The sequence below is a fragment of the Mastigoproctus giganteus genome, chromosome 10 (assembly GCF_048544385.1).
Source record: "Mastigoproctus giganteus isolate SK-2022 chromosome 10, ASM4854438v1, whole genome shotgun sequence".
NCBI lineage: Eukaryota > Metazoa > Arthropoda > Arachnida > Uropygi > Thelyphonidae > Mastigoproctus > Mastigoproctus giganteus.
Window position 1 is genome coordinate 169388033 of NC_143584.1, and position 27466 is coordinate 169415498.

Here is a 27466-nt window from a genome sequence, read left to right on the forward strand (position 1 = left end):
TAACTGCACAATCAGGACAAAATGCAATGCAGGATCAAATTAAGCCTAATTATGTATCCAATTGTAGTATGCTGGATACAACTAATAGTTATTCTCTCTGGCTTTGTAATATTGAAGAGTCTTGCTGGTGTCAAGTGGTTGAAGCATGTGTAGTGGTTTCAATTGTTACTCTTTGTGTTATTGACTGGTTGGTGTCCAATTGTTATAGCATGCAAGTTTTTTGATATACATTTTGTTAACCAATAGATCTAAAGCACAGAAATTTAATTATTTCTTGCCGATTTTTAAAATTGCATGTGCATGGGATCACTTAGATCCTTGCACCAAGAGGATTAACAATTTGCATGACCAGTTAAACATGTTAATTAAAACAATATATTGTATAAATAGCACAGCATTTCATTTAAGGGATACTATTTTATTCTTTAAGTATAATTCCATAATACTTTAAACAAAGTGCTATTGCCAAAGAAGAGTACAGACAATGAGCATACATATGAACTACCTTGAAGAATATAAATACAAGTAACACACATTCTTGCATGTACCTACAAGAGAAAAAAGTGTGTGTGTGTGTGTGTGTGTGTGTGTGTGTGTGTCGCTACATTGCCTCATTTTGTGTATTAATTTGAGCATTTATAATTAATAATTGCTTTGCAATAAAATTCTTTATGCAGGGTATTCATGTTTACAAGAAAATAGTCCCTATAAGTATTTCTTGACGTAGATTCCTTTGAGGGAGAAAAGTTCCCTGTGATAATGTACCTAACACCAGTAGCTTATACTGTTGTTAAACTACTTAATGCAGTTTGACGAGTTAGATAATTTTTATTTTATTTTTTTTATTTGCTTTGGATGCATAGTATTTATTGGGGAAAAGTGTATACTGAAAAGTAACTGTAATAGTGGAAATAATATAAAACAGAAGTACAGAGCCCATGAAATAGGCTCTGTACTTTTTTGCCCTATTATACTTAAAATAACTATTAAGTAAAATAGGGCAAAAAGCCTAAAACATACAACCTAAAGGGATAAATTCCTTATTTTTCCTTAGTTTACCTTCACATTTTTTCTTTCTTGTGAATTACATATTTATTCCTTCCTACTTAGATTTAGCTATTAAAGGTGGATACTTGCATTTTCTTTACTGCTGTATTAATAAAGTTCCCCCCCCCCTTCCTAAATTCTATGCAGATAGCTTAAAATGCAAAATTACCTCTATCAATTTGTAATCTTCATTGTCTACTTCCTATTCGATTCAATGCCATTTTAATGTGTACTCTGAATATATTCTTCTTGAATCTGAATGTCTCTTATTGGTTGTTTGCATTAATACTTTTTTACTCACTGATCTTTAAGTTGGTAGTTCATACCCAGAATAGTAATTGCTCATGGACTGCAGGTACAAAAAGTGCCTCCATAGCCAGGTGGGCAAGAGCAGCAGCACGTAGCACACGCTTCTTGATTAGACCGGGGTTTGAGCCCATGACCACAGCATATTCCTGGAGCAATATGGCCTTAGTTGCTAATGTGTCTAAAAACCAAATAACAAACAACAAGCAGGAACAATATTTGTATGGGTTAGTATTTCCCTAACATAGCAATGGGAAGGGTTTTTTTTTTTTGGCAGATGCTGTATAAACTTGCTTTCTTGCATCATATGCCTCTACTAATGCTAATCTGATTTTAATCTGCTTCAGAATGCTTTATGCATTAAGGTAAATGCTTTAGTTATGTGTGTTTTTTTTTTTTTTTTTTTTTGATAGGTTTCACTCAATCCAGTGATTAAGTTATCTGGCATATTATGAACATCAGAAGGTAAAATTAGAATTTGACTTGCCTACAATGTCAAGTCTAACTGTCACAAAGTGCATATTTGATGTAAAGTGTCAGTAGTGTGATTATTTATGTTAGATTTGATGAAATGTTGGTAGCGTGCAATATGTTTTTGTTAAGGGAAAGTCTTGTCTGACAAATCTGATTGGATACTATGATGTGGTTACAAAGGAACTGGATGCAAAAAAATTTTGATATCATATACTCGGATTTCAGGAAAGCTTTTGACACTCTTCTGCATGGAAGACTACTGTACAGATTGGAGTAGTATGGTATTAAGGGTAATGGATAAAACACTACAATGGATAAAAGGGTGGTTGAGTGGGAGAAGACAGTGGTAATCAACGAACACTGCTCTTTGTGGACTAATGTTACTAGTGGATTCCCCCAGGATTCAGTGTTGGGCCCACTGTTTTGTATATTTATCAATGATACTGATGATGGTTTATCAGGCTTAATGTCAAAGTTTGCAGATGATACAAAGGTTGGCAGGGTTGTTAATGGCAGTGTGCTACTGCAACAGGATCTAGAAAATTTGAGCAGATGGGCTGAGAAGTGGCAACCGAAGTTTAACATTGACAAATACTGCATATGGGTAGAAGTAACCCCCAGAGGAACATACCAAGTGTGTGGTACTACACTTAGGGTGGTAGAAAATGAAAAAGATATGGGAGTAATTGTGAGTCATATCTAGTTTTCTGAGCAATGCAGACAGGCTGCCAGAGCAGGTCATGGGGTATTGTCAATGATATACAGAAATTTTGCTAGTAGGGAAAAGGTGATTATCCCTTTGTGTAAGGCAATGGTCAGGCCATGCCTTGGCACTGTGTACAGGTCTGGAGGCCTCATTTTATGAAGAATGTTGAGTTGCTTCAGCATGTACAGAGAATGGCAACAAGATTGCTGAGGGGAATGAAGGGGTCCTCTTACCAAGAAAGGCTAAAGTGCTGCAAATTGCAGCGGCTGGAGACTAGGCACCTGTGAGGTGATCTGATTGAGGTGTTAAGGGCTTGAATGAGTTGAGCATGCTGAATTCTGATGAGATTCTTCCACTTGCTCAGATTACGAACCCGAGGGGGCATAAATTCAAATTGAGGGAAGACAGTTGTAGAATAGATGTGCGGAAATTTACCTTTAGCTAGCTTAAGTAAATTCAAGGAGGAACTGAACAAACTTTTAGAAGGAATGGATGTGTGTAATTGTTTTTTTTTTTTTTTTTTTTTTCCCCCCTCTGATGCTACATAAGCTCATAGGCTTGTTTTCTTGCATCACATGTCCTCATTACTATTATTACTACTACTACTACAACATAATTTTTTTGTATTTTAAAATTTTTGTTCTATTTGATGTCAGTGTATGGAAGAAATGGGTAAATTAGTTTCACAGGCTTGTGAACTGAAAGATTGTGTTGTAATAGGATTTAAGATTCACATAATTTCAATAATTTATGTTGATTAAGATGGCTGGTTGTAGTAGGATTTAATTTATAAGTATATTTACCATTGGAAACTTATGCTAACTAAGTACTGAAAGTATTGTTGCACAGGTCATTAAAGATATCTCTTGAGTTGTGTTCCTGCACATCATTGCATAAGACAAATCCACAAGTTGGAAATTAATTCCTTTTAGAAAATAATATTCTCTGTTCAGAATTTTGCATTATAAATAAAAATAAATTTTCTGTTTATACTCCAGGTCAGAGGAGTTCACAAGATAGCCAGAATACAAGAAACACTGTATTCAGCAGTCACGGGCTTGAACACATAAGTACACGTGCCTTGAGTGACCCCAGTCACTCAAGGCACGTGTACTTATGTACCTGCGCGCCTGACCACTAGGCTACAGCGGCCCAATAGTTTTATCTAACTTATTTCCTTATATGCTATTTGAAGGGTATAAATGAAAATAATTCTAAAATTGTCAAAACCCCAAACAAAACTCATGTAAATGTTTATGCATTAATCTTCAGGTTAATGAAATTGAACAGAACCACTTAACTAAAATCAATGGAAAAAAATAAAGAGAATAGTTAAATGCTATCTAGTTATATCTAATAAATGTAATAATGGCATTATTATTAACCATATGATGTAAGGAAGCCTGAGGCTTATGCTGCACCAGCCAAAAATATTTTGAGAGAGATAGAGATCACCAGAAAGATAATGATATCCAGCTCAGATCCTCAGGTTTGCCAAGCCCATACTCACCAGATGGAGCATCTAAGGGTGTTGAGAACCAGCATGGGCTCTAGTGCATGCAGACTTGCCTGGCTGGTCTGGCCCACCTTTCCTCTTAAGGGGGGGGGGGTCCCTCCATAATGATTAGACCCAAGATTAAGGGCTAAAATTTATTGAAATAAAAAAATTTCTTTTGGTTACTTGTAAATTTAAGAGAACTGAAGTGTTTCACTATTGAGAATGATTACATATTAAATGGATGAGAGTAAAATGGTATTGAGATTTTGTGTAGTTTTTTTTTTTTTTGTCAAATATTTGGTGTTGAATTGGTTTATGCTTGTCTGAATTACAAACATTTATGGTGGCATTTAAATTATTTATAACTGTATTTTAATTGAATGCTTGAGCATTAATTTAGAGGATGTAAGGTTTTTATGATGTTCAGTCATTTAAAGTTTGCTATGATGATTATTTTAGTGGTATTGCTGTGAAGGGAAAAAAAATTGAGTAAAAAAGACAAAGGATTAAGAAGGCATAGTCAACCTTTTTTATTTATTTATTTTGATATGCTAAAATCTAAAACAATTTTCTTTCTATATCTTCAGACAAAGGGAATCAGGATAATTCAAATGAAACAGACTGAAATAATTGGCTGGACAATGCACTGAATGAATGATCACATCTGCAGAATTGATAGCAATGCAGTATAGGACTGGTGGGCAAGTACAGGCCATTACCACCTCAGTATGAAGTGGGAATAGCATCTGTAGTTTGTGTGCTATGAACAGGGGAACTGAGAGCATTCAAGATCTAAATTCCCCCCCTCCACATGATGTATGGAACTGGGTATCAGTGCCCCTCTCTCAATGCCCCTGGTTATGAACATCAATAAGCACGGGTTTGAATTAGAAAATATTAACAACTGGAGCATTATTATTTGAAAATAAAAACAAGATTAAATATTTTTTTGGCAAAGGTTTATCTACCAGGCAAACATACGTCAGTTTTCATTGGTTTTGATGCCATGGTTAATTATAGATATGCTCCAACTTCTAATTAGCAATGACCACGTTAATATTTGGAAAAGCTATTTTCAAAGTTTAACAGTGGGAATGTTTTGAAATTAATTGAGAGAAGTGAACAGCAACTGGAATAGTATTCTGTCATGTTCTGTATTAATCTGAGTGCTATATAAATTCAAATCAGAAGGAGAGAGATAGAGGTGATTCTGACAGTCTTTTGATTGACAGAAACCACTACTGATAATGGTGCTATTCCATGGCTGATGCTGCAGTCAGTGCCCATTACTACAGAAAAATAGTGGAACTTTTGGTTACATTGCCTTTAATACCACCATTAAAGGCAATGTAAACAGACAGCTTAACACATCATGGTGCTGTTCCATGACAGTGTGAAACCTTGGTGTCATTGGCATCCAGGCTCAAGCTGTAGTGTTATATGTGGGAAATGTTGCAACAATTAGATACAGGCCTGACCTATTGCTTTGTCACTGCCATGTTTTGAACCCTCTCTCTAAAGAAAGTACTCTACAGGTTGTTGCTTTCACTTGGACAGAGAGATGAAGGAAATTACCCTGCGTTGGTTTTACTAGCAGCAAATGGAATTCTAAGAAAGGGCATGTTCTTTTTGGATGCTGCTATGGAATAAAAGTTTAATTTAGTATTATACAAAGGTCATTCCAATGAAAACTAGAAAACCACAAAATATGCATATTATGCAAAAACTTAGTCTTGTGCCAGTTTAGTTGATTGAAGTCTACTGGTAATGCTGAATGCCCAAACATGTCATTTGCTAGCATTATTTGGAAACAGTCAATTTTCAAGATGGCAACACCCTTTCAGTTATGCACCAAGGTAGAGGTGATTTGCAATCTGATTTTTGAGTACAGAAGGAATAAAACCTGCTGAAATTTATCACATAATGTTGGTTGAGTATGGTGAACCATGTATGAGTCAGTGGCATATTTACAAGTCGGTGAAGAAGTTTAAGAATAGTACTGGTGGAAGTGTCAAGGATTCTCCTTGACCAGGGAAAGCACATTGAATCATGAAACCAGAAGTCATAGCAGCAGCGAAAGAACTCATACAAAGAAACTTGTTGTTGGAGAAACTGCCGCACTGTGCAAGGAATTGCACTTCTGAAAAGTGTATATGCTTGATGGATTTCTCTGCATTTAATACCAGAAATGAAGGAATGATGACTTAATATGTATATGTGTGTTCCATGCTTCTGTTCCATGGATGATATGAGTGCAAAGGATATGCCTTCTTATAACATAGTGGTGGGAGATAATGTAAATGCATTGTTACATATCCAAGCAAATGTGCAAGTTCAGAGTGGTGCCATACAGGCTCATCTTGACTGAAGAAAGTCTGTACCAAGCACCACCTCAAAGTGTTATTCACTGTATTCTGGGATCATAAAGGAATGATTCTATAACATTTTCTGGAGGGAGGAGAAACAGTGACAAATACTGTTAATGTACTTTGGAACCAAATGAAGCACAGCAATTTGAAAGAAATGTTTGCTGTCCTTGGGTGTGTTCCTGTAGGATGTGATACCATCAGAATGACTCAGTAATGGAAAACCATTGGAGGGTTTGAGAGGGCTTTAATCACATGTGGCTTCCAAGTTCTTCAATATGTTTGCCACCTGAAGTCTATGGAAATAATTCCAGGAAATAGGAATGTGAAACTTCAAGAAAGTTGAAGGCCATCTATGGGCAATGTCAAAAGATTACCAATATCTTGCATTAACAACCAGCAATGTAATGTTTGTACATTGGGGGAAGGGGTCTTAGCCACAGGGTTGTATTGCATCAAGATGTGATGTAATCCTCCCTCAAGTGTTACAGGCTTAAACAAAGGGGACTACATGTTAGCAGACCAGCAGTTTACATTCCTCTAACTCAATCTCATAAGATAGCCAGTTTATAATGGAACTAGAATACCAGTGGTGAATATTTTGCTAAAACTGTTTCAGAGAAAAAGCAAAGATTTAATAATAAAGTAAATACAAAAACCTTTCTTTCCCTTGGCTCCCATTGCTGCTAGCTAAGGTGTCAGTGAGATGGACTCTGGTAAAATGCAACTTAATTTTTTATATGTATGATTATATTGCCCTTTAAAAAAATTACAATTATTGCACAAAAAATATCTGGACCTGGAAACTGCTATGTAAAGTTGAACAAAAACAGCAACTTTGTTGAAAATTTGAGATTTGTAGACTATGATGACAAAAGCTAAGAAAATTGTCTTCTCTTCAAAGTAAATGGCAAGTTAGTTTCACTGGGAGCTAAATCAATTCTTGGGATTTGAAAATCTGCCATAAACCTTTTTTGATTTTTTTTTCCTTTTCTCAATTTTACTGATAAATAAAACCTATTGCAAAAGGAATCAGGTCAAAAGCTTGTTCATTTTTTGAGTATTAAGTTCAAAGAGCATTCTGGAGAGAGGGACATCAGCAAATTATTATATAGATAGAGCACTGCAGTTTGAACATGGAACAGTGGAGTTAAGACTGTATAGTGATTCATGATAGCATTATATCTTGAAAGAATGTGGTACACAATTCTGCCCTCCAACAGGAGAGCTGAATGATGGGAGACTTGTAGGGAAGACTAATGATGTGGGAGTAGTATCTCTATTAATGGTCATATGTGCCAAATTTTCAAGAGCAGAACCTTGACTACTCAGTGATATAGAGATGATCTTGCAGCACTTCATGAGACTTATGGGGTGTAGGTGGTCCTCATTTTTATGGAAAAAATGCACCTGCCAAAAAAAAAGGGCTTAGTTGGTTTAATTTTTGGAACCAAAGATATCCATAGAATGGAGTGCCTCTCAGATCCCACACCCTCAGACAGCATGTTTCTGTAATTAAAGTTTACAGAACATGACTAGAATGTGCTGGAAAAAAGTTTCCAATTCACTTCTCCCTCAATAACCCTAAATGAGTTAAAATCTGTTCTTGAAGAAGGATGGGATTTATTGCCTACTAATCTGTATAATTGTTAATAGCATGAATGTTTAACCATAAGGAGTGTGGAGGAATCACATCCTCCTATTAATTATTCTCTAACAGTTTATTCATAGTGTAAAATTTATGTGCAGCTTCCTTAACCTCCTTTGTATGCAAACATATTTATTCAAATGTTTGTTTCATTTGAATGGCCCTCATAATTCTAAAACTCTCTAACTTATTTAAAGTTATTTTAATAATTCTTTTTCTCCTTAGGAGCTAAGCAGAACTTCCTGGATACATCAACAAATGTTGCAAGGTAAGATTTAGGATTAGCTTCATAACAAGCTCAAAGAAAGAATTATACTTTAAAAAAAGTTTTTTCTACTGCTATTCTCAATATCAGATTATAACAGTGCACAGGAACCAAATATCCTATAAATATCCTTAAAAATATTCCTATAAATATCCTTATTAAAAATAGGATATTTTAGCAAACAAGCATTCACTTTCATGACAGTTTCCATTTTTTGACCCCCCCCCCTTAGTTTATGAAAAAAAAAAAAAAAAAAAAGCATTATGAAAGAAATCTGACAGTAAAATACAGGGTCATCATCAGCCATTTTCAATCCACTGCAGGATGAAGGCCTCTCCAGCAACTTTCCAGTTCTTTCTGTTTTGAGCACTGGCCATCCATTTACTACCCAAAAATTCATGAATTTCATCTATCCATCTCTGCCTTTGTCTTCCAGGTTTTCTTCTAGCTCCTCTTGGGTACCATTCTCTTATTTTCTTAGTCCATTTGTCATCATGTCTTCAAGCTATGTGTCCTGCCCAAGACCATTTTAGTTTTGATAAGAATGTCCTTTACAGTGTATGTATTTAAAATACAGGGTATGTATTTCAAAATTGCATGGAACAAATGTAGGAGCATATTCTACAGCTAAAATAAGAAATAAAGGTCCTATAAATATATATCTCAAAAGACTATTTCTGAGACATTGAACAGTAATCATAAATTAATAAAAAAAATAAAAAAAACTGAAATAAACCTCTAAAAGAAAAATATCTAAAGCACATGTTCAAGTGATCTCCATTTTATTCATTGCCGTATTCAGCATGATTTCTTGGCATATTTTGTTGTTTCAGGACTTTGAATGGCTTCAGCAGTTTTCAAAATGTAATTTCTCAGTCTTGTTTGTGTAATACACAGAATAAACCATGGATTTCATGCCACTCCACACAAAAATAATCTAAGGGTGCAAGGGCTTGGTGATCGTGGTGTGGCCATTCTGACAAATATCAGTTGTTACATTCTGTATTTAAGATATGTCTGCTGACGAGGCTACTAGGAGACGGTTGTGTTCAAAGCCGCTAAGTGGATTTTTCTTATTTATTGATTTGAAATTATCGTTTTTCTAAAACTTTTGATTTAAATTTAGTAGTATAACATTATTTTGTGATTTTCTGATTAATTTGGTGTATTTATTCTTTACTCGGCCTTGTAATTGCATAAAAGTATCAGTAAGGGTATCCACGTGTTTGCAACTCTGCTGAACGAGAAGTTCTTTAGCCATATTTAGCCGCTTGATTGAATATTTTTTACATCGAATTATTTCTGTAAGTAGCTTATAGACCTAGTAAGGATCGTTAGTTTATTCTGAATTGAGACAGCGAGATTTGAAAGTTAATTAATACTTAAGTGTCCGTAGATTTACCGTTCATAAATTTCCCGCCTTTGTGATACGATAGTTATATACCGTACTAGATAGCGTTAGTTGAACTTCGTTAGCAGTTAAATTGTACGTACTTTTAAATAAATACATATAACGACTTAGATTACAAACGTAATATAATTAATTATATTTAACATAATTAATTAATAGAATCATGACTCAGACCAGAGCAGCAAAGCAAAAGGCTCAAGCTAATGGAAGTGCTGTGGCTCAGAGCAGAACTGAGGGGGGGCAGTTGTCCTCTGACTCACAGCCTTATAAAATGCACTGTTTGCTTGATGTTTGCAGAGCAATCTGGTACGGGACATGATACTGCCATGGGGGATGTCTTTGTGTGTGCATGATGCAAGGAGTGTATCGATATCAGGCAACAACTCAGCGTTCTTGTGGGCCTATATGAGAGCTTGAAGGACAGGGTGGATGCCCTCGAAGAAACTAAATTGAGGGGCCCATCAAGCTCTCAGCTGCCCACATCAATGCCAGAGCTTGCACTCAGGCATCACGTGACACAGAGGCAACCCCCAAGGCAGAATGCGCTGGTCCCGAAGGAACTAGTAGTTGTTGGTGACTATTGTCAGGGAAATGGGGAACATGCTTTGTAAAAAGATAGGTGGAACAGGACCAGGGTATGTCTGCCAGGGGCGAAGGTTGATGACGTTGTAGAGCGAATATCATCTTTTAAGGGCACAAAAAGTGATATAGTTGTACACGTTGGCACTAATGATATTAAGAGTAGGAGACCGGCAGAATTACTTAACAAGTACAGGTCACTGTTGAACAAAAGCCGAGAATTAGGGTTGAATTTGAAAGTGTCTGCAATTCTGCCCAGACACGATAGGAGGGAGTATATGATGAGAGCCTTGTCGATCAATTGGGCCCTGGAAAGATTGTGCAAGGCTCAAGGGGTAGAATTTTTTTCAGCCTGGACTGTACTTGTTAACAGGAGAGATTGCTTCTACAGGGATGGGATACACTTAAATAGAAAGGGTGCAAGAATATTTGCTGATGCTATCGAGGCAGTGTTAGGTGGGTCGGAAAACTGCTAGCTTGGGGGGAGACAAAGACCAATAGATTGACAGTAGCCACTGGCAGAGGTGAAAGATTCTTGCACTGCTTTTATTAGAATGAGCAGAAGCCTGAAAATCAAGATGCATGATATTTCAGAGACTGCTGGGAGCCATTGCGGTACAAGTAAACACATGGGTTGTGTTAGGGTAGCTAAGAATAGAAACAGGTGCAGGTATACTTGCATGTACACCAATGCTAGGAGTTTAGTAAATAAATTTGATGAATTTGAGGTATTGCTCAAAACATCAAAGGCAGATATTGTTGGGATATCAGAGACGTAGTGTCACACTGATATAAGGGATGCAGAACTGGAATTTGGGGAGTACAACGTCTACAGAAAGGATAGGAAGGGGAGAGGGGTTATGCTATTAGTTAAGAAACACATAAAAACCAAGGAAGTGAAGCCAGTTGACATCGCTGGACAGTGCAGTGTTGAGTCAGTTTGGTGTGACATAAGCATTGGGAAATCAAAATTGAGAGTAGGAGTGTGCTATAGGCCTAATGACTCTGATGAGTATAATAAGAAACTGTACAGGGAAATAGAGTGGGCCAGTAAATCAGAGAGTCTTATAATGGGAGATTTTAATTTCCCAGATATTGACTGGAATTTGGGGGCTGGTCACTCACACACTAGCAGGGCTTTTGTGGATTTATTGGATGATTGTTTTCTACATCAGCATGTTCGGGAGGCAACTAGAGGGAGTAATACTCTTGATTTGATTATCAGCAGTGACTCTTCATGCATTAAGAATCTGCAGATAAATGAACCACTAGGTGGCAGTGATCACAATGTGCTGAAGTGGGATTTACTCAAAGAGGTAAAGGGAAGGGTTATTGCTTCCGTAAAGGTGACTACGATGGACTGAGACAGTATTTAAATTCTATACAGTGGGACCAACTGATGATGTTACCAACAGCAAATTCAAAATGGGAAGCATTCAAAGAACTTATCTTGGAAGCTACTAGGCTTTACATACCAACTAAGAAATATTGTTCAAGGTTTAGGCCAAAATGGATGTCAGATGAACTAATGAGGCATATGGCAGAAGACAAATGCATGGGATACTTACAAATTAACACATGACACAGAAGCCTATGATAGATACAAGTTGATATGCAACCAAGTTACAAAGGAGGTTAGGCAGGCGAAGGCAGATTACGAAAAATCCTTGGCAAGGGATGCAAAGAAAAACAGCAAAGAGTTCTTTACTTATGTAAACTCTAGAAGGAAGGGGATGAATCAGATTGGTCTACTTGATATTGATGGGTCAACTGTTGATGATCCTGCTCAGGTAGCTAACAAACTAAATGAATATTTTGCATCGACATTCACACATGAGGAGTTATTCAGCGAGGGGATTGCCAGAGGTGTATTCAACTCTAGCAGTAAGGTACAGAACCTTGAAATAACTGGGAGTAAAGTGGAGGAGAAACTGTTGAAGATAAACACAAGAAAGGCACCTGGGGTGGATGGGATCTATCCAGTTATATTAAAGGAGGCAGCAAAGGAAGTAAGCAAACCCTTAGCCATAATTATGAGAGCTTCCTTGGACTCAGGGGAGGTACCCATAGACTGGAAATGTGCAAATGTGACCCCAATTCACAAAGGAGGATCAAAGGCCGACACAAGTAATTATAGACCTGTGAGCTTAACTTCTGTTCCAGGAAAATTAATGGAGGCACTGGTTAAAGAAGCACTGCAGGATCATTTAGACAAGAATTCAGTTATAGCTCGGACACAGCATGGTTTTGTTAAGGGGAAGTCTTGCCTGACCAATTTGATTGGATACTATGATGCAGTCACAAAAGAACTGGATGCAGGGAATAGCTTTGATATTATATACTTGGATCTTAGAAAGGCTTTTGATACTGTTGCACATGGAAGACTGCTACACAAATTGGAGCAGTGTGACATTGGAGGCAAATTGCTGCTATGGATAAAGGGGTGGTTGAGGGGGAGAAGACAGAGTGGTAATAAATGGACACTGCTCATCGTGGATTAATGTTATTAGTGGAGTCCCTCAGGGCTCGGTGTTGGGTCCATTATTGTTTTCTGTATTTATAAATGATACTGATGATGGTAGATCAAGCTTAATGTCCAAGTTTGCAGACGATACAAAGGTTGGCAGGGTTGTCAAGGACACTACTGACACTATGCTGCTGCAACAGGATCTGGAAAGGTTGAGCAGATGGGCTGAGAGGTGGCAAATGAAGTTTAACATTGACAAATGTAAAGTACTACGCATGGGAAACAGCAACCCCAGAGCAACGTATCAACTCTGTGGTACTACACTGACAGTGGTAGAGAATGAAAGGGACTTGGGGGTGGTTGCGCAGGCAGATATGAAGTTCCCTGAGCAGTGCAGACGGGCTGCAAGAGTAGCTCATGGAGTATTGTCAATGATATACAGGAATTTTTCTAGCAGGGATAAGGAGGTGATTATTCCCTTGTATAAGGCAATGGTCAGGCCACACCTAGAGTACTGTATACAGGTCTGGAGGCCTCATTTAAAGAAGGATGCAGAGCTGCTGGAACGAGTACAGAGAAGGGCAACAAGATTAGTGAATGGAACAAAGGGGTGCTCTTACGAAGAAAGGCTTAAGTTTTGCAAATTAGTGTCTGGAGACTAGGCACCAGCGAGGTGATCTGATAGAGGTGTATAAAGCCTTGAATGGTTTGAGCATGCTCAATGCTGATGGGATTCTTCCTCTAGCTCAGAATAATCACCTAAGAGGGCATAAATTCAAATTGAGGAAAGACAGATGTAGGATAGACGTGCGGAAATTTGCCTTTAGCCAGCGGGTGGTTGGTTGGTGGAACAGACTTCCATCCCTTGTAGTGGAGGTTGATAGCCTAAATAAGTTTAAGGCTCAGCTGGACAGGTATTTTGAACGAACAGAGGGGTGAAGTGGAAGTGGGTTTTTTTTTTTTGGCTGATGCTGCATAAGCTTGCTTTCTTGCATCAAATGCCTCTACTAATGCTAATATCAAAAACATTTGGGGGAATATGGGGATGTGCAGTGTCATGCACAAACTGCATCCTGACAGCAATTTTTAAAGAGGTATGGTTTCTAATAGGCCCCAAGTTGTGTTTTTTTTTTTTTTTTTTTTTTTTTGAAAGTGAGTACTGACAATTGTGCTATGGCTATGATCATCTTTAATCAGAGCATGGCTGAGTGATTGAGGACTATGTATAATGCAAAATGAGCCACTGACAAAAGTTGCTGTTCTTATTCTCACCCACATATGATAGCCCAGGGGACTATCATATGTGGGCAAGATACATATTGTTATGAGATATACTGGTTGGTAAATGAATAAAAATTTAGTGTTCTCTTATGTAGTTAATATGCAATGATTGTTTTAAATAATGTGAAATCAAAAGTATTTTGATTATTATTCCAGAATGACCAGCTTTCAGATTAACAGACCAGCTGAGGAACCTCAAAACTGGTTTATGCGCAAGTGGAATCATGCAGCCACATTTCTGGAAGAATATCGTCAACACATCTTTTACTTGTTTGTATTTTTTGTGATTAATGCGGTGCTTTTCCTGGAGAGATTCATGTGTAAGTAATATAAAAGAACTTAAGTATAAAAATTGTCTGTTGGTTTCTGGATCTTACTTTCAGAGGATCTAATAACATAATTTTTTGGTAATAAAAATTTCTCTTTATAGATTTATTTGAACAATTTAACTGTAGAATATATTTTTTTATAGTTTACTGCTATTTTGCCGAACACATGGATTTACGTCATATTATGGGACTAGGAATTGCTATTACCAGGGGATCAGCAGCCTCTTTATCTTTCTGTTATTCTCTGTTGTTGTTGACCATGTGTCGGAACCTCATTACCAAGCTGCGTGAACTGCCTGTTCATCAGTACATTCCATTGGATTCTCATGTGCAATTTCACAAGGTTGTTGCAGTTACAGCCCTATTTTTTACATGTAAGTATGTTACTAATTTAAATGTTATCTGAACCTTTATTACTCTTTCACTTTTTTACTTAAAAAAAAAAATAATAATGGAAAAAAAAATTTCTTAATTTGTGATATCAGCAGAGCCACATCTAGTTTTGGAACTTATGTATTTAAGGGTAAATAATTTTCTATTTTCACTGCTGACTTGCACCTTCTCATCTACTGTATTCTGTAGCATTGATCTTTTTTTATGCGTACTATGCAAATAACAGTGGTGTTTTTTTTTTTTTTTTTTTTTTTTAAATCTGAACTTGAGCTTAAACTTATTTTAACAATAGCTTATTTTTGGTGAGTTCTGCCTGACTTTTTTTTATAAAAAAAAAAAAAAAAATCAACACACACAGAGTTGGCTTTGCATTAGCAAAAACACCTACCTAATATCTCATGGGACCACCTTTTGTCCATAATACAAACTGTACATCTTGGCATGGACTCCAGGGTGTCTTGTGGTAATGCTACCCATTCATTGCACAATGTGCCCAGTAATGCCCACACACTGTCATTGCATCAACCCGCCAGAGGCAGGTTAATAAGCCTCCCTTAATGCATTCCTTAAAAAAAAAAAAAAGCCATCCTTGTAAAACTAAATTTACCACATTAAAGGGTTAAATATAAATTCTATTAATGATTTGGTGTTTTCGATGATAAACAGAACATATTATTAAGCCAAGGCATATTGTCTTCAAGTTAGATTGCATTCAAAATTAACCCAAGTTGCACAAACCTTGTTGAGCTAAATGTATTTCTTATCAATCTAGAATTTTAAGCATTTTATAATACCATGTGAGGGATAAAGGAGCATCCACATTATGTTGGTGACAAGACTTTTGCAATTGCCTAAAATTTATTTCATTTGTGCCTTAGTTAAGGTTAATTATGACAAGGAAGCCACAGTCCTTTTGCTGCACTGGCTGAATGGCGCACTATGGTCATAGTTGCCGATGCGCCCAATTAATCCCGAAACAAACAAGCACTGGCCGAAGGAAAAAACAGTAGATAAGAAAATACAAATTATTTGCTTCCCTCCTCACATTGGTAACTATATGTACAGTTGACCTTTGAATTTATTCAAACTGTCAGTCTCAACTAACTGCGAAGGCAACCTGTTCCAGAAATCAATGACTTGCTGGCTAAAAGGAAACTTCCAAGATTCCAAAGGAAATCTAGAAATGTTGCTATATTAGTGAAGTAGTTTTTGTATAAGGATAGAGGATATACATGAATGCATTTTGCTGTAATTTTTACAGAAAAACTATTTTGCACAATAAATTCTACTTGAAAAAAATAATTCATGTTGTTTAAATTATGTGTAAATAAAAAAAATAGTATTTTAACAGAAGGCAAAGACAGGGAGATAAAATGAAATCAGCTTGTTGATTTAGCAATATTTCTGTGTGTGTGTGTGTGTGTGTGAGAGAGAGAGAGAGAGAGACTTTAGGCAGTTAGTTTGATTGAAATGTTATATTAAACTCTTTCCACTCAGTGTCAATTTTTAATGCTAATAATAGATAAGTAAATATACCAGTGTGTAATAACTGATACTAATAGCAAATTGTATAAAATCTTTGGTGTTAATGTAAATTTATTAGCAGCTAATACCTATGTTCATTTCCATTTAGTAATCCATGTAATTGGCCATTGCATAAATTTCTACCATCTATCTACACAGCCTGTAGAACACCTGAAATGCCTTACAAAGGAGGTCCACTTTGAGTAAGTAATGTTATTTCTTATCTGTAGGGGTAAATTGGTGGTAATGCATAGAAAAAGGAAGAAAACTGCTTCAGGTGCAACTTTCAAAGGAGTATAATTTTCAGAGTAAATGGGGAAGAGGGAAATTTAAAGTTGAACACAGGTGCCAAAATCACTACCTCAAATATTGTCGTGCATTCTGCTTACTTGATAATTGATAAACCATCAACACAATAAACTATAGAGTCCTTGTCATTTAAGAAATGAATGCAATTACTACCTGTAACATCAAACTTATACATTTTTAATATGCCTTTGAAATACACTTGTAGTCCAGACCAATTTGTCTGCAAATCTTTTGTGTAGTGTTATTATAAGTACCAGTTCACACTCAAGGAACTGTAACCAGGTCAAGATACTTGCCCCAAGTTGCATCAAAAATAAGGATGTAAGAATTTTGGATTTAAAAATTATATACGAATAAAAAATGGCATTTTTCAGAAGGCAAGGAATAAGAATAATATTAGTGGAGGCAAAATGTGAAAATGGAAACAGTGGAATAAATAATGAACATAATACAGGCTAAATTAATATAAAACCTCAAAAGATTTAATTTCAACATCACTAAAGAGTGGCTTTTATTCAAATTATGTGAAATATCACTAAAAGTCCAATGGTAGATGTCAATGCTTTATATATTTTTTTTTGTGAAAAGTCAAGGAAAGGCTGGCAAGAATATAGTGAAGGTAACAGCAGAAATTCTGAGCCTCCCCACCTAATTTCCAAATGTACCCCATATAATCTTCAGCAACCCTACCAAAACAGCCATTGGACCCACTGACTGCTTGGGCCAGCCCCCCCCTCCACAAGACTTTCTTTCTCTCTCTCTCTCTCTGAACTTTGTTTTCCCATTGTGCAAACTACAGTATCAAAACAACTCATTACACAAAGAGTGTACCTAACCACCTTTCCTGGTCTTAAATCTGCATACTTCTGCCAATAATTAACTATGTATATCTGTAGATGCCCTTGCCATGTGCAAACACAAAGATGCATGCAGGGACTAAGTGCTTCAAAAAGTGCTTCTGGAGACTAAAAAAAAAATGTTTAGAAATAAAAACAGTTGTATTTTTATTAATAGGTAACAAAACAAATTGAACTTTCAGTCACAATAACACATATGTATATAGGCCTTGAATGAAAATAATTACTTATTTTTTTGCAGCACCATTTTCAAACTTCATTTCTTTGCTGCCATATCTCACTCTTTTCAGCAAGAGTAGTTCAGTTAGACAGTACTGAGTTTGTTGCCCTCGTCGGTAGCACAGTTGGTAGAAGATTGTAAAAAGAACTGAGTTAGAGTCCTGTCAACGATGGGAGGAATTTTTAAAGGTCTTTTCACAACTTGGTTGAGTTAGTCTGTCTCAGGCAAGGGTAGTATGCTTTTACACCCCAAAACACTAGTTTTTCGTCTAGAAAACAGAAAATCGACCACAGAACACGCAATTTTTCAGACAGTATACACTGAGCAATGTGGCCTTAGTTGCTGATGCTCCCAGAACCCAACTATAACAACAAACAGCATATTTGAGGGATGGGTCATTAGCTGTTCTCATAGGGCGTCTTTTTTTTTTTTTTTTTTTTTTTTTTTTTTTTTTTTTTTTGTGGCATCATCTGAATCAAGTTTCGATATAAACTTAAAAAATTTTTTCCTTGTTGTTTTTAATTTCTGTTATGGTTGACTTTCCAACCTTGTAAAACAGTTATGTTTAGTTAATACTCTATGTATATTAATTAAGCTATGTATAAGCGTAAATTTATTTTTATTTTGTTAACCTGTTCCTAGGAAACACTTCCTAGTTCATTTCACAAGTATACGTCGTCTCAATTCTAATCTCAATGATGTCCATTTCCACTTGCAGTTTGCCAAACCCTATGTACTTTTTCTGACAGTATCTCAGTTATCAGTTGATTCAACTACTGCTCATCTCTCTTTGGCGCCTCCGTAGTCAGGTGGGCAGGAGCAGCACACGCTTCTTGATTAGACCGGGGTTCAAACCCGTGCCCACCAAATACGAAGGATGCGGAAAGGTCAGGGAATGACCACCGCATATCCCCAGAGCAATATGGCCTTAGGTGCTAATGCTCCTAAAAACCAAATAACAAACAAACAATAACAAACTGCTCATCTCAGTTGTCCAAATTATTTGCTATATTACCACCTTTCGCCTCAAAGGTAGTACTTGTGCATATGTCCGTTCCAATATTTCCTATCAGAGACTTGGTAATTTTGAATCTCCTCTTTTTGATCTTCTCTGGTTTAATCTCTCTACCTCATTGTGTAAAATTCATCTGTTGTCTCTACTGTTCTCCCAACACTACTAATTGCTTGGAGCTCTTTGACTTTCTCCAGTCCAACTTTCCTAAAAGTGAGGTCATTTTCCTTGGTGATTTTAATGTTCACAACACCAGCTGGCTTCCATTTTCTAGTCACACCGACCCAGCTGATCGAGATACTGAGGCTTTTGCAATTACTAATGACCTCGCACAGATTGTTCATTTACCTACCAGAATACCAGACTCCTAACTATACAGCCAACACACTTGACCTTTTTCTCACAAACTACCCTTCTAAGTACATGGTTGAAGTGAGTGGTCCTTTAGACACCTCGGATTACAACTTGGTGATTGTCTCTTCTCCAATCAAGCCTTTATCTCATGGCTATTCCCAATCTCGTATTGTTTGGCATTAGAAAAATGCAAAATGGGATGACAGATTTTTTTTTCCTAAAAGGCGCCTCCGTAGCCAGGTAGGAAGGAGCAGCAGTGCATAGCACACACTTCTTGATTAGATCGGGGTTCGAGCCAGTCACCACCAAATACGGAGGATGCGGAAAGGTCAAGGAATGACCACCGCATATCCCGGAGCAATATGGCCTTAGTTGCTAATGCTCCTAAAAACCAAAATAACAAACATTTCTTTTCCTTGGTCGGATTACTGTTTTAAAACTTCTGATGTCAACATTTGCTCAGATTGTGTCAGAGAAATTATTCTCCTAGGAATGGAATCCTTTATACCACACTCCACTTTAAACACTTGTTCCTTATCTAAACCTTGGTTTTCCAATAAATGTGCTAAGGCTGTTCAAGAGTGTCGAATATTGCATATCATAATTGGCTTCTTTCCAATTTTTCAGTTTCATTTTCTGCCTACACCAAAGTTCGCAACAATTTTAAAGCAATTATCAATCAGTCAAAAATAGATTTTGAACAGGCTAAGAGTAGAAAACTTGCTTCTTGCCCTTATGGTAGCCAAGCATGCTGGTCTCTTGCCAAAGCTATTGGCTGCAACTTTTGCCCATCTCTGCTCCCACCTCTGTCAAAACCAGATGGTTCTGTTGTCACTTCAGCCAAGGATAAAGCTGACCTGCTAGCATCCCATTTTTCTTCCAACTCATGTATTAATGATCTTGGTAATACACCTCCCACCATTCCAACATGCTCCATTCAATGCCTCCTGTGGTCTTCTATCAAAAGGCTGTCAGAAGGATTTTGACGAATCTTGATGCTAAGAAAGCTCCAGGTCCTGATGGTATTTCTCCACTTGTTCTTAAAACCTGTGCTCCTGAACTTACTCCTGTTCTTTGCCGTCTTTTTTTACTTTCTTATTTCAAAGGTATTTTTCCCTTCTGCTTGGAAATTTGCTCATATCCAGCCAGTTCCTATAAAGGGTGACAAATCCCTCCCATCCAATTATCATCCCATTGCAATTACTTCTACTCTTTCTAAAGTAATGGAGAAATCAATTAACTGCCAATTCTTAAACTACCTAGAAACCTTCCGTCTGATCAACGATCGCCAGTATGGATTCCATTAGTGTCGATCCACTGATGATATTCTCGCTTATGTTACTCATTTGTGGACAAATTCAATGGAAAAGTTTGGTGAAACACAAGCAGTTGCTCTTGACATCTCAAAGGCTTTCCATCATGTTTGGCACAAAGGTCTTCTAAACAAGCTTCCATCTTATGGTTTGCCAACTGTTTTTTGTAATTGGTTATCCAGTTTTCTCTCTGATCACTCACTGAGGGTAATGTTAGATGGCTCTCTGTCTTCTAACTTCTCCAATAATGCTGGTGTCCACCCAAGGTCTTCCCACATACTTTTCCTCTTGTATATTAATGACCTTCCATTGACTGGAAATCCTATCCATAGTTTTGCCGATGATAGCACATTGCATTCCACTTCATTTTGAAAAACCTTACCCTGTTCAATCAGCTTCAACTTCTCAAATATCCACTATCAATTCCTTAAATGCCGATCTCCAGCGGGGCAAAGACAACTTAGTTGATTTCAATCCTTCCAAAACTCAGTCTTGTCTTGTATCTTGCAAAAAGGATTCTTTTGCTCCTATGCTTATCTTTGGTGACACTCTGTCTAGGCAAAATGATATATCTCTTTTGGGGATTAACCTAGCTTCTAATCTCTCTTGGCACAAGCACATTACAAACAAATATTGCTTCCTCTGCATCTAAAAAACTGTTTTCTCTTTCGCACTTGGCATTACTTCTTCCAAAGAGCTGTTCAGTCTGTACAGATCGCAAATCAGCACTACCAATGAATATTGTTCGACATCTGGTGTGGTGCCCTCAAAACCTCTCTAGCCTTCTAGATTCCATTCAGAAGAGGGCAATTAGGTTAATTAATGACTCCCATCTAACAGTCTCTCCACTCACAGTCTCATAGATGTACTGTTTCTTCTGCATGCCTTTTCTACAGATACTTCAATGGGCACTGTTCTTCTGAATTGGCTTCTATAATTCCCGCTCTCTCTCTCTTTCAAAACAGTCCGAACACGTGCCGCCACCAGCCAACATCCATTTACTGTCCAACATTAAGCTCACAGAACCAACTTTTCATCTTCCTCATTTATTCATTCAACTGCCGTTTTCTGGAACAACCTTCCTTCATACTGATGATATATTAAGGAATCCTTATGTGCTGTGATGTAACAACTAGATCGTAGGTATAGTGTAGCTTAATTATCAGCACTCACCTCATAGTAATCTGCTTGGTTTGATGAAACTTATAATAGGTACATAGTAGTTATAAAACTTTTAAATTCCGATTTAGTAGCTATTTATAACTTAAATTATGAATTTTAAAAAAATTAAAAATTTACTAAATTTATGAGCTTTAAAAAATGTTAAAATTTGCCTAAGAAAGGAAAGTGGAATGTGCATTCTATGGTTCTTATTAAAATAAAAGTGAGATAAAAGCTAATAGCTGCGCACGAGCGACTTTCGAAACCATCCTCAGTTAGCTATAGTAGGAAGAGAAGAACAAGTGAAGTATGTTATATACTGGTTAAGTTCCTGAAATGCATTTCAGTGCACGTGGAAACTTTATACGTGCTAAATTCCAAATAGGGAAGAAGTTGAGTGGAACCTTCGTGTTTAATATGTTGAATGATGTGTGGTGCTTAAACCACTCAATGACGAGAGCCTCTTTTGAACAATTTTATAACTGGAATTCAGTTTAACTACTGTAATAGCAGAATCGATGTGCGGGTTATGATTATGAGATTTAACATGTGTTAATTCTGTACCCGATAAATTAGATTTGAAGCTATTAAAGTGGTAGTAGGCATGTGTGTCAGAAATTTTTGAAGTCCCAAATTTAGCTGTTGTACTACCAATGTAACATGCTTGACAATCTGACTGAGATCTAATCAAATATATAATGTTATTATAATCCTGTGTCGCATGTTGTCCTGTATGAATTAAATTTAGAACCTAATTTATTGTAAGATGTAAATATGACATTTTAGAGCTCATGTCACTGTTACTTAATGCCAAGCAATTTAGATTTCAAATTAATATTTATGAACAAATTTTTGGTCTTCCTATGGGCCTCGGTATCTCAGCCCCTTTATCCGAAATCTACTTCGCTTCTATTGAAGAAAAAATACTTCAACCTTTTCCTCTAGGTATCAAATTGTATATGAGGTACGTGGATGATGTCCTTTTAATAGGTAATAAAACAACTATCGATACTTTATTTAATACAACGCATGAGAGACTCAAACTTACCCTGAAAGTAGAAATTGATAATAAAATTAATTTTCTAAATCTCACTATATATAAAATCGGTACAATTTTAGGCACCAAAATATACAGAAAGAACACACATACAGATAAGTTCTTACATTACTACTCACCCCATCCTCTATACATCAAAAAAGCAGATCTATCGACAGAATTGCAATACCTCAATAAAAAATTTATCGACAGGAAATACCCATTGCAACCATTAAAAGAAATCATTACTAAAGTCCATAATAGTATTAATAACCCTGACAACATTAATAACCATTTGAATAAGATACACAAACCCCTTATCGTCCTCCCAATACGAACAACAATATGCTAGACGACTTCGACAGATTTTTAAGAATACAGATATCAAGTTAATATTTACATCTTATAATAAATTAGTTTATAAATTTAATTCATACAGGACAACATATGAGTATGCAACACAGGATTATAATAACATTATATATTTGATTAGATCTCAATCAGATTGTCAAGCATGTTACATTGGTAGTACAACAGCTAAGTTTAGGACTTCAAAAATTTCTAACACATATGCCTACTACCACTTTAATAGCTTCAAATCTAATTTATCGGGTACAGAATTAACACATGTTCAATCTCATAATCATAACCCACGCATCGATTCGGCTATTACAGTAGTTAAACTGAATTCCAGTTATAAAATTCTTCAAAGCGAGGCTCTCGTCATTGAGTGGTTTATGCGCCACACATCGTTCAACATATTGGTTCCAATATGTTCCAAACATGAAGGCTCCAATCAACTTCTCCCCTGTTTGGAACTTAGCACATAATGCACGTGCACTGAAATGCATTTTGGGAACTTAACGACTATATAACATATGTCATGTGTTCTTCTCTTCCCACTATAGCTAACTGAGAATGGTTTCGAAAGTCGTGTGCGGCTATTAGTTTTCATCTCGCTTTTATTTTATTTTAATAAATAATTTAAATAAGACAACTTTCCTTTCTTAGGCAAATTTAACATTTTTTAAAGTTCATAATTTAGTAAATTTTTAATTTTTTAAAATTCATAATTTAAGTTACGAATAGCTATTTAAATAATTGGAATTTAAGTCTTATAACTACTATGTGCTTGTTATAAGTTTCATCAAACCAAGTGGATTACTATGAGGTGAATGCTGATAATTAAGCTACGCTATACCTATGACCTTCCTTCATACATATCTCCTGAAAATTACAGTCTACAGAAGTTCAAGTCTAATGTCAACAATTATCTTCTTTCGTCTTCTCAACCTCTAACCCAAGCACAGTACTAAGTACTATAGGTTCTAATTCCTCTCATGTTTGGGGTTTTCATAAAAAAAAAAAAACTGTGGATAATATTCTTCCGATTTTCACGTGTAATTTAATTTTGTTAATTGATAAGGTAAAATAAAAGTATAAATCTGTGCTTTATATCTTCATTTTTATAGCCTGTGGATAATATTCCTCCAATTTTTACTTATTGCAGTTGCCATTTAATAGAATCAAAATTCAATTTGCAAACGTTGATCACAGTAACTGGCATTCACTGCAATTATTTTGTGGCACCAGCATAAATTTTAAATAAATTCTGGCTTGTTCGGATTATTGACGTTTCAAATTGTTGATGTTCAGATTTTCAATGCTCTACTGTATCTACCAAAGTGATATCAATGTCAATTTTAGTATTCTTCGTTTATTGCAATTCTTTTCGATCTGCATCATTAATTGTTTTTGTTAATGAAAACATTTGGCCATAAACAAATAAAAATTTCTCATTAAATCATATTCAATTGTTAAAGATATGAATTTTAAAATTAGCATGGTCTTTTATCCAAATCTGAGAGTGCACTGTTGTCATGTACTTTAGGAGCAGCTTGAATAGTTGACATGTCAGCTCAGGTAAACAAATCGAGCACCAGTAATGAAGGAATGCGTTTCACTTTTACAATTGCACAATCTGCTGTTCTCAGCAGTGCAAGCCTTAGCAATGCATAAAAATTCCCTTTCAACAAATTGTCATGCCTGAAGGAGGAGGAGAGTTCAAACATTTTTAAAACCCTTGGGTTTTATTTTAATTAAAAAAAAAAAAAAAAAAAATATATATATATATATATATATATATATATATATATATAGTTCACAGTTGTTTATAACAGAATAAAAAATGTTGGGTGGTGTTAAAAAGTGAACAACTCTGAATTGTTTCCTGCCAATAAAAAGGTACTAATTAGGGAAAAGTGCACTTGCCAGAGGTAAGGGAGTGATGGTGCCCATTTGGGGGTTAAACAAGCAGACTGTAATTATTAAAAATTTAAATTTTATACCTTTTTTATATTATACTGGTCTATGATTTAATTTAATAAATGTGCAGAAATTTGCCTTTAGCCAGGGGGTAGTTGGTCGGTGGAACAGACTTCCATCCCTTATGGAAGTTTGATAGCCTAAATAAATTTAAGGCTCAGCTGGACAGGTATTTCGAACGAACTGAGGGGTGAAATGGGAGTGGTGTTTTTTTTTTTTTTGGCTGATGCTGCATAAGCTTGCTATCTTGCATTATATGCCTCTGCTAATGCTAAATGATAGGCAGTTCTTGTGGGCAACAAAATGAATATTATTTGATCCTTTTCATATAGTAGGAGGTAGCATTTTCATGTCAGTGTTAAAGTCTTATCTAGTCTGAGTATGTACTCCTTGCTAGGGTGAGTTTTTTTGCACATTTGGAGAAGTCTCAGATGAAAAAAAGTTATTTGCCTGTTCACATTGCAGTGAAAAAAAAAAACAACTCACTTTGACAGCATTGTGAGTGTGTGAACAGAAGGTGTAAGCAGAAGGATTCCTTAATCAAGTATTGAATGTATAGAGCATGTGAATTTTGATTTTGGCTATGTTGAAATATCCCACACTCCTGCAGTACACAGTATTATACCCTACTTTTTCCATTCTCCACAAACTGACATGCTGAAACTAATCACTTGTTATTTGTTTTTTTTTTTTTTTTTTTTTAGGAGCATTAGCAACTAAGGCCATATTGCTCCGGGGTATGTGGTGGTCATGGGCTCGAACCCTGGTCTAATCAAGAAGCGTGTGCTACACACTGTTGCTCCTGCCCACCTGGCTATGGAGGCACCTGAAACTAATCACTGACTGTATATCTATATGCATAGCGTCCTTTAGTAGAATACAAAAACTTTAATTTAACTGTGTATATATATAATATAATGCTTAATTTTTTTTAATTTAGTAAAATTTCTGCTTTTTTTTTCTGTCAAAATTTTTGATAAGATTACAAGGTGCATATTACAATCTTCCTCTTTCTATTTAATTAGCTCAGATTTCCAGCCAACTATCACTTACTGGCTCTTCCAGACTGTTACAGGTAAGTTATAACAAAGCTAGTAACATTTTGTTTTATGTAGTGTAAAACACAATGATTAATAATATAATTTAATGATTATTAAATAAAAATGTTTTACAGTTTTGTGACACATTTACTGACCTAAAATGTTATTAGATAATCTAATAGCATTTGTTTACAATTATAGCCTTTAAATATGGCATAATTTCTACTGAACAATTCACCTGATGTCACATAATTTCTAGTCCATGCCATAATATGCATTAATTTAAATTATACTCCATATCAAATTTCATGTGTGTACAATGACTAATTGTATACAACAGTAATGGTACTAATACCACATTAATAGACTAAGTTAAATAATTTTCTAAAGTACTGTATTATTAATATTTAATTCACCTATACTATATATAAATATGATGACTGTACTAAATGCAGGCTTGGTGTTAATACAGTACTGATATTCTTTTCCTCTTTAATTAAAAAATAATATGCACCCCCCTTGATAGCAGGCAAACAAGTAATATGTCCATGATACTATGCATTTGTTATTGCACCACTTGCTGATTTTATTTTGCATTAATAATTAAATGTTTACAATCCCTAACTGCTTTAGCTATGTTTCTTATTCCCTCCTTCAAGCAATCACACTTTTGAGTGGGGGATTTTGAAATGCATTTAGGAAGCTTCACTTTGAATTTAAATTGGCATGCTCATACACCTGTGTCTTTTGTGGTGACTTTTGTAGCAATACCTTATTGGGATGATTAAATAAAATAATCTTGCCATCTTTAAGTTTTGGCACCAGTGTCATAGAATATCCTTCAATACCTGCTGGTGGGAAGTGGGGGTTGAGACCTGGTTGAACTACTGCTTTTACATTTAAGGAGGATGGAGTAGTTGTTTATCAGTTATTCTGGGTTTTTCAACCAACATAATATGCAGGTTGTATTGCAAACATATGCTTTTACAGACAATAATACACTTATAAGTATATGTTTGGGGAGTGTTAATACAAATATTTATTGCTTTTACATAATTATCTAGTGTATATGCCCAACCAGATGCATTACTGGCTGCAGTGGTTCAATTTTCTTGTCAAGTGATAGTTAAATTCTGGATATATATCTTGAGAATTATTACCTATTTTCAAGTGACTGATTATTTTAATTTAGCATTTTGCCTATGTGCCATATAAAGAAGCAATAATAAATTGCAGATTCACTTCAATATAAAAGTTTTTTGAAGCTTAAACATGTGATCAGCACAGGGTTACATTAAAAAAAATTTTAAAAATATCAATTTCTACAAACATGAGAAATGCAATTTCTACAAATTGCGGAAAGTAATTCCATTTTAAGTATTTCCGAATCTATGAAATAAATTATTTATTGCATTGTTAATCAAGATTAATCTATACCATTTAGGTACACTGCATTTGCTAATCCTTTTTTACATAAAAATAGGCCCATCATTAACTGAATTCTATATGTGACTACCATTACAATGAAAAAACTCTTCTTAGCAT

The 27466-nt window shown here is 35.8% G+C and overlaps 1 protein-coding gene across 1 annotated transcript in view; it reads left to right on the plus strand.

Moving 5' to 3' along the window:
• LOC150079465 (dual oxidase-like) overlaps positions 1–27466 on the plus strand; it is a 177149-nt gene that overhangs the window by 114866 nt on the left and 34817 nt on the right. Inside the window, exons 20-24 of the mRNA XM_090383907.1 lie at positions 8271–8313; positions 14205–14368; positions 14521–14751; positions 16404–16497; positions 25907–25956. Of these exons, the coding sequence (XP_090240033.1) occupies positions 8271–8313; positions 14205–14368; positions 14521–14751; positions 16404–16497; positions 25907–25956 (582 nt within the window). The remainder of the gene's footprint in view (positions 1–8270; positions 8314–14204; positions 14369–14520; positions 14752–16403; positions 16498–25906; positions 25957–27466) is intronic.